General features: G+C 32.9%; 1 protein-coding gene across 1 annotated transcript; it reads right to left on the bottom strand.

The window, feature by feature from the left end:
* Positions 1–493: 493 nt before the first annotated feature.
* Positions 494–7507, bottom strand: LOC148956328 (uncharacterized). The gene is made up of 3 exons (XM_089094968.1): positions 7383–7507; positions 6116–6242; positions 494–707 (listed from the first exon to the last, which is right to left on the bottom strand). The coding sequence occupies exons 1-3, from the start codon at positions 7461–7463 to the stop codon at positions 547–549; spliced, it is 369 nt and encodes a 122-aa protein (XP_088951094.1). The 5' UTR covers positions 7464–7507; the 3' UTR covers positions 494–546.
* Between the last annotated feature and the right edge of the window lie 1536 nt (positions 7508–9043).

Raw genomic sequence — 9043 nt, 5'->3', positions numbered from 1 at the left:
ACTTAATCTTGCACACTGAACTCTCCAAACCACCAAAAATTAATTTATTTTATTAATATTTTCAACTAGGGCGCTCAAATTGTCATCGTAGTTTTATTCTAGGAGACATTTACTTCCCCATTTGAATCCCTTGCTCTTTCATAGATTGTGAGGTGCTCCTTAGTACAAAGCCCATCAAAACGACTCCTATAATTGGTGACATAATGAAACCCTGCTTAACTCCTTATTCAATACAAAACCAGCTACTAACCTCATTTCCTACCGTAGCCACATCAAAATTATTCTCGTACATGGCACTAATCACTTTAGTATATTTATCTGGTAAACCACACAAGGAAAGGACCTCCGTTAAAGCTCTTCTATTGACTGAATCAAAAGCTTACTCAAAATATATAAAACTGAGGGCTAAATGGGGGTGATGACTCGGTCACTTCTCAATTATTAATCTAAAAGTGAAAATTTGGCCAACTCACTGAATATATCCAGATTTCATAATCTTCTTATTTATTAGCCATAGAAAAAAAAAATATCAATGTACATTTTTTTTCATCGCAAGGTGAGAGCTATCGGAGATCTAATTTCTTGGTTTTGCTTTTTCGAAAACTTTGGCCAGCACTTCCAAATACAAATTGTTTCATCATACGATATGGAAGCAATACTGGTTCCATTCCAGTTCTGGACAGTTGAAATTATCTTATCTTGATGAGCTAGAAAAATATAATAGCCTCAATTGTGTTGGTCAGTTCAATATCGTGTTGCTCAAAAGCATTAAAATAGCAGGTCAATGGTAAACAAATTGACATTAGGATGTATAGTTATGTAAAGTACTTATAGCAAATTGCAGGAAATTGGTAAGAGATTAAATAATATTATAATATTCGTAACAGATATGTATGTAAGTGATATTACTCAGCTAAAAAGAAGAATACTGAAGAACTTGTTTTTACTAGATAAAGGCAACGCCATGGTTGTATAATCTCAACAAATTTGTTATAAAATTGGAGGTACAAAAAAGAAAGTAAAGGAGTTGTGAAGAATGGTAACGCTATTCTTTGAGAAAGCTCTAAACTAAATGTTACTTAGTAAAACTGTACTCAATATTACAATAAGTTCTCATTTTTCAGTCATACCCACTTCATCTGCTTTTGTTTTCTTTTTGTAAGGGTCTACAGACCAAAGAGGGAAACTGTATCGAGCAAAAAGTAGAGTGACATCGATTCCCCCTACCCCTACTAGAAAATATCTATACTTTTTTTTTTGATTATACAAAGTTCAATCCCTTGAAAAAATCCTGCAACCACGCCAAAACTAAGCACAGTGCATTTTTTACTATTATTATTTTATTTTTTGGCATTTTGGTATAAATCTTCAGTTTGCATATTTTTTAAGTAATTTGGATATACAAAAAGAAGAGAACAAAAGCTGTCATACAGAAAATACCAATTCCTACAGCCTGTTCTAATTTCAAGAAAAAAAATATTCAGCCTTTACTTATTGAGGAAAGATCTACTCAAGAGAGTTCCACATAAACTTAGCCAGACATACCAAAGCTAGAATCATAGAAAACATATTCCGCTTTCTCTCTGAGATCACCTATCTATTGCAAAATTGAAAGAAAATACAATGAAATGTGATACGGTCAAGTCTATATATTTGTAGGATATATACAGGATTATATGTAGGATTTATTTCAAGGGATTTATGACCTTTACATGTAAGACTTGAAAGTGAAACAAAAGAAGAGTGAACATAATGTTGCATATAACGCAAAGACTATCAATCGAATATATCGCATTTTTCTGGGTGATATTTAGCAGAGATATTGATTAGTTGGCAATATTGGCCGATATTGGTACTAATGGTGATTTCGACCGAATCATGGGTTATTGACCAGTTGGCTCAAAAAATGTATAAACTTGTGTTTGTTTTGGTATTTAAACCTTCAAGTTTTATTTTTTCATTGTTAGCTACAGCTTACCAGATCCTGAAACAAACTTCAATCTATAAAACTATAAACCTTGAAGTGTCCAGATAACTCTTAAGCTCTTTTGGGTTCAAGGATACGATGTACTCCTCGAAGGAGAATAAATTTATCGACCGCAAAGTTGCCTTGCCTAAAAAGCCAAGAGAGCCACTAAATGCTATTTTGTAAAGACCCACAATTGTAAAACGGGCTTTTTGCATTTGCTTATTCTTAAGTTATGTCAGATATTTTAACTAATGTCAGTTTAAACGGCTTCAAAAACTAGTTATATCTCTATAGTGAACACAGTTACGTCAATTCAGGAAAGATGGGGGCATACATATTAGCTACATTTTTCTTTCCCTTTACCCTAAAATTTAAATGTACCTTTTTGGGGGTGTTTTCATTTTAAAATCCGCGTTCTGGTGTTTTTGCTGGAAAAATTGAAAATGAAGAGTTTATCCCCTCCCTCGGATTTTGAAATATAAATACTCCTCCCCCCAGAAGAAAACTTACGTGAATTTATACCACTGGGTGTGTATACTGAGTGGATTTCAACCAGTCCACTTTGAGCCATAGTAATAGATTCTGCTTGACACTCTTTTTTTCAATGCGTAATACTATAACTGCATGATTTTGTTTGTCAGTAGGTAATTCTAATTCAAGATCTCTATAATTTTACAGAGCGTGCAACAAATTGCAAATACATCAGCAAAGTTTATTTTTTTTCGAAAATGACGTCAGAACCGGTATATAATATAGTAATTATTCTATAAATAACTTACAAAAAATAATGTTTTATAAGTGGCATTGACGTAAACAAAAATGGAGACTTAGACAAAAAAAAAAACACTTCAAGAATAGTTAGCAGACATCAACAGGTTTGATGGGGAACCAGTCTTAAGGAAACAGTCTTTGGTTGGATATTTTAAGGAAATCCCGAAAAGGTATAGTTATAACTTCAACTGTTTGCTTTTTTATTTGTGTTATATATATTCTTTTATTTATATTTTTTTAACAACTCATTATATTTTCGAATTGTTACTATAGCCATGAACAAAGTTTTTCAAAAATCTTAGGAAACACCAATTTTATAGACCTACTTAAACCATCCCAATTGCTGATAATTTTCAATTAGCTCAAGAGTCCAGAAAAAATTCTTATAAACATTTCGCAGAAACATATGATTTGCCATGAATCTAAAAATCAAAACCTAAGAATATATAAAAAAAATTAGCGTAGCCTTCAATATTTCAAAAGAAGTGTAGAAAGTTCAAAAATAATTCAGGTTTTAGAACATAAAAAGTTGTCAAGAGCTATTTTTTAAGTAAAAAAATTTGAAAGTTTAATTTTTATACTTTGATTTTTTTTTGGGAACCTCACATCCAAAACCCAAGAGTTTTCAGGAACAATGTTTCAATTTGCCTAAAAATTAACTAACAATTGTTAGTAAAAAATTTCTGTTAGCTAGTTTTCAACTCATAGTAGAAACAAATTCTTGACCAAATAGTAACCAACAGACTTTTGTTAGAATGGCAAAAACATTAAAGAAGATTTCCCAAGCTTTTTAGAACCATGGGAAGGGTGACCCTCATTATTTTAAAATACGAGTTTGCTCAAAATGTATAAAAAATCCTAAACCAGGTGGCACTTTTTTTGTGATTAAGCCAAGTCTTGTGTTTAATACGAAATGTTCAATTGTGTTCAAGTGTTCAAGTTCAAGTGTGTTGACCGAAAATGTTGAGATAGGCTGAGAAAATCCGTCAACTGAACCTAAAGATAACAATGGCTAATTTGTTTTTCTGGTATTGACGTGGACTTTTTTTTGTTAAAAATTCCCCGAAAAGTACGGGAATTGGTGTTGGTGCAAATAGTCCCTTTTGCAAGCAGATTTGCAGGAATTTATTGGTCGCTACTAACGACTTGAATGTCTAGGGATAACGAAAGCTTTGAAACAAACGGTCTTTAATTCTTGATACGTCTTTGATATTCACGGAAGCAATAAGCACCTTATTTTATTGACACAAGCTACGAAGAAGTACTGCGCAAATATCTGAAGGGATTGGGGTTATAATGGGACCATAATATTATAGAACAGTATTGATCTTTAGACAAGTAATGGTGTACCAGCTAACAGAGAGGAGGCAGGGTGAAATCCCTCAAGTTTGCACAGAGGATTCCACAGAAAACTGGACAGTTTGTGCCTAAGTGCATCTTTTTCTATATGAAGTGGAATGCTCGAGGAACTTAACTCTTCCATTAGCTCAAACCCATGTGAATCTGTAAGTGTGGGGCTAAAATTGCAGCAGCAGTTCTCAGTTTCTAAGGTCTGCATTGGGTAACAAATATGATTAACAAATAATGTTATGTGTGCTTAATTGTATTTATAATTGTTAATATTCGGTTTAGTGGAATATAATTTCATTAAATTTGAAACTACAGTGCTTGAATAAACCGTCGATCAAATTTTGGGAAAGTGGAGCCCGCATGCACTGGTTGCCTGTCATTTTGGTCAAAATACACAATTTCCAATTTTCAAGTTTGCAAATTTGTGGAATGTGGCACAAAATTGACTCAAATTCCTGTTTTTACTTAGCGTACAAACGTCAAAGCCAAACACTGGGTCTCAAAAGGGTAATTGTAAAAAAAAAAAATGGGATAGGAATGCAGTACGGTAGTTAGAAAGTAATTTATGAACTCTTATTAATCCATGCTATTTAAATTATTCTTTTTAATTAGATATTCTTTTAAAATTTAATTAGACGCTTTTGCAGTCCTTAGATAAATATTTCCTTACACTTATTGTCAAATGTTATAGTATTACATGGCTCATCCAAACTCGACAGTGCCTTATGTATCCCAACAAAGCTGATATATAGTTCTTTTCTGGGAACCAAAATAGTAGAAATATCTACTTTGGTCCTTAAATAGTAATCTAGCACAGACAATCATACAGAGGCGGTTTCAAGCAGGACAGAGCGGGCACTTGCCGCGAGTGCAGAAATTTTAGGAGAGAAAAATTTCAAATAAATAATCTAAAGGGCTGGGCACACGTAGCTGATTTCGGGAACTGATTTCCAAATCAGCTCCGATTAAAAAAAAAATCGGCGTCGATTTAAGCTTCAAAATTTTTCTAGTTTTTGGCGCCGATTTACAAAATCAGCGCCGATTTTCATCATGATTATCACAAAAAAATAGGGATACAAATAAATAGTCAGCCAGAGATGTATGTGGTGAAATACCCCGCTACTGAGCTGAGAACTAAACTGAGAACTAAGCTGAGATAAATCATGCAACCATTAATGGACTCCAGTTGACCATGATTTTTTGGTCAACTGACCATGATCCAGTTGACCAGTTGACCATGAATCATGGACACAATATGTGTCCATGATATTTTGTTTTGAAAATTGTCGCGCAATAAATTTTTCCTTCAACAAATTTTTCTTACCGCTATCGTTTATCCACTGATGCTGAAATCGGTTTCCGAAATCAGCTACATGTACCGACCCTTTCATTATGATAGTCATTTTGTAATTTTGAAAATTTTATTTTATTAAAATAAACTAGATGGCGTTGTTGGCAGCAAGTATAAGCAAATTGAAACCAGAATTTTAATTTTTTCCATATCTTCATCACTACTCCTTGAAAATAAAACTAAGCGTACCGAATTTAATTAATTCTAATGCTTGTTAGAATTAATTGTGCAAAACGGAGATGAAGGGGTCTTCTTAAATGTAAGAGTTGCCTACTGAATATTGTTAAAGTTGCTTAAATAAAAGAGTTGCCTATTAAATAGCAGTGTCGGTGGCCGGTAATGAGTCGTGTATTAGTAAACTCAAATCAATATTAACGTACTTCAGATCGACTATGGGCCAAGAGCAACTAGATGATTTAGTGTTAACGAGCATGGAATCCCAAGAATTAGAAGCAATCAATTGAGATGGGATAATTAATAATTTTGCTGACGCTAAAGTAAGAACAGTCAGATTTAAAATAATTGGAAAATTTCGTAATAAATGAAAAATTCACAAAAATTTGGTCTGAAAATATCTAAGAGACAGGGGGAGGGAGCTAATCGAGATTTTGCCCCGGACGCAAGAGAGGCCAGAACTGCCACTGCAATAATACGATAAACCAGCTCATATTTACCAGAAGGACAACCAAGGGCTCCGACTAGTGAAAAATCAAAGGCTTTCCATAGTTTTATTGTATTGTTACCATTAAGAAGGGCTGTAGAGATTTCTTTGTATTCTTCATTCCATATTACTGATACAACCTAAAGTTAAAAAAATTTTACAAGGAAGAATGGTCACAGGAATTGATAAATACAGAATCAGTACATAACTGCAGATACGAACAGAAATGCAGAATGGTTAGATAGTTAGATAGATAAACGAAATTCTAGATAAATGTAGCTGAAAAGAAGTAAAATAGGAATGGATTATCTGACCAATTTAGTAACGCGAACCTTAGGTTCTTCATTTGATTAAATACAAAAAAAAGTCTTGTCAACTGAAAGAAAAGAACAAGATTAAAACTTAAAATGAACCGAAATGATTACGTATATGAGGGGGTTCGCCCCCTAGTCAATACCTTGCTCTTTACGCTAAAGTTATAATTTTGTTCCAATTTTTAAAGAATGACCCCTGAATCACAAAGGCCGTTTAATTAGAATAAATAAATGTTTTGAAAGCACTAAAAAAACTTAAGCGTAAAGAGCGAGGTATTGGCTAGGGGGCGAACTCCCTCATATACGTAATAATTTCTATTCGTTTTATGTTTTGATGTTGCCTTTTACTTTCAGTTGAGAGTACTTGTTTTTTTATAAATTTAATTTCTGATCCTTTTTTAAATAATGCTGGGAAAACTGGCGCCCCTTCACTTCATAGAAAATTTCCTTCCCCCATGAAAAATTCTTCAATGGAAAGATCCTCCCACGCAACCCCTTACCCCGAGCGTGAGAGGGGCCTAGTTGCCCTCCAATTTTTGGGTCATTTAAAAAGGGCATTCCGCAACAAAAGTGATACATTTACAAGAAAATTGCAAAATTCTATAGTTTTGTTTATTTTGGGTCTATCAGAGGGGACGGGGGTGGCGGGGGAAGGGGGGGGAGTGCTCTCCGTATGGGACCCACTACTATAGGCTATTTGGCAGTCTTATAATGATATAAATATATTTTTTAAGTCTTATTATCGCTTTCTTATTCTAAATAAATTAACATAATGTTTTTGTGAAGCGTAAAGAGAGATTGGAAAATTTAGCTTATTAACTTAGTTTAACTTAGTATAAAGTATAAAGTTTTAAAGAGACCCCAAACCTGCAGATTACAGGAGTGAACTGATACAAATTTACCTGACAATATATCCTTAATTCATTTGTCATATATGAAAGTAAATAAGGAGATTAAATATATTACCGGTCCTCCTGTCTCAAAAGTTTCAACTACAGTTCCCTTATCAACATCCGTAATTTTCACTGAAGTATCTTCTGCATTCATTCCACCGCTTGCTAACTTGAAAGTTTCCCAAGGGCACCAAGCTAAAGCCTAGAAAATTTAACCATTTATGATTCATTATTTTTTATTCGATTTGATTTTTGAAAGAAAAATAACCTCTTCCTAGCTAATTTATCTACTATGGGCTGCCTCCCCGTAGTAGCATAATATTTGTAGTTGTGAATGTATAATTAGTCCGAGGTAATATGCTTGAGATTGTCTGTCAAGGATTTCAACTCACGTCGACAGAAGAGCATTGCCAAGTGCTGAAAACCATGTTGTGGCCAAGATGGGCCCAAGATTGCACAAAGCCTCCGTTCATGGAGGTTCAAGGGACTTCTTGCTGTCCAGTTCTAAGCCGGCTTAAGCACTTGGGCGTAGACTTGAGAAGATATGTGATCCCCGTCCTGCACTTGTATCTGGAATCATTGCTTTTCCTGAAGCGAAAATAATTTCAATGATTCAAAGAACATGAAAATTTGAACTTGGAAATGTTACGACGTTAAAAAATGACCATCGTATCAACATTTTGACTGACAGATTCAGACGATTTGAACTGGACTTATTAGGGGTTTCAGAAACTCGTATGCCACGAGCAGGAAGCCTGAAATTAGATGATAAAGAATTTGTTTACTCAGGTAAAGGGAGGCTTTGTAAAAAGAGAGGCTTTGAAAAGATTGGGATGGAGGGGGAGCGTGCGTAGCTCTGTTGACCTCAGGTGGCTTGGTGCTGCGTTGGGTTGTTAGTAGTATATATATATATATATATATATATATATATATATATATATATATATATATATATACATATATATATATATATATATATATATATATATATATATATATATACATATGAGCATGAGCACACACACACACACACACACACACACACACATATACGAGTGCATATATATGCGTATATGTATGTATATATATATGTATATATATATGTATATATATATAGTAGTATATATATATATATATATATATATATATATATATATATATATATATATATATATATATATATGTATATATGTATATATATGTATATATATATATATATATATATATATATATATATATATATATATATATATATATATATATATATATATATATATATATATATATATATATATATATATATATATATATATATATATATATATATATATATATATATATATATATATATATATATTGTTAAAAAAATAGTTTGAAGAGACATTTTTGCCGTTTAAACATATTGAGCCAATAGTTTCCTTCTGTATCAATCCTTTTGCTTGCCAAATAAATGTTGTGGAAATAGCCACATGTATTGCAGATTTTGTTCAAGGTAAGACAGAAGAACTAGAGTTACAAATTTTGGACCTTAAGAATGGTATTTCGCTAAAAGCCTTGATGTCAGAGGACTTTTGGAATGCAGTGGATAGAGAAAAGTTCCCATTGTTGAAAAAAGCGGCATATAAAACTGAATTATTTTTCGGTTCGAGATATTTATGCGAATCATTGTTTTCAAATTTGAACTTAATAAAATCAAGATATAGATCTCCACTCACCGATGAGCATCTTTATGAG

Source organism: Artemia sp. Qi Xiang Cuo, chromosome 1, assembly GCF_049724085.1.
Source record: "Artemia sp. Qi Xiang Cuo chromosome 1, ASM4972408v1, whole genome shotgun sequence".
NCBI lineage: Eukaryota > Metazoa > Arthropoda > Branchiopoda > Anostraca > Artemiidae > Artemia > Artemia sp. Qi Xiang Cuo.
Note: the sequence above shows the minus strand (reverse complement) of the source record. Positions and strands in the feature narration are given on the sequence as shown.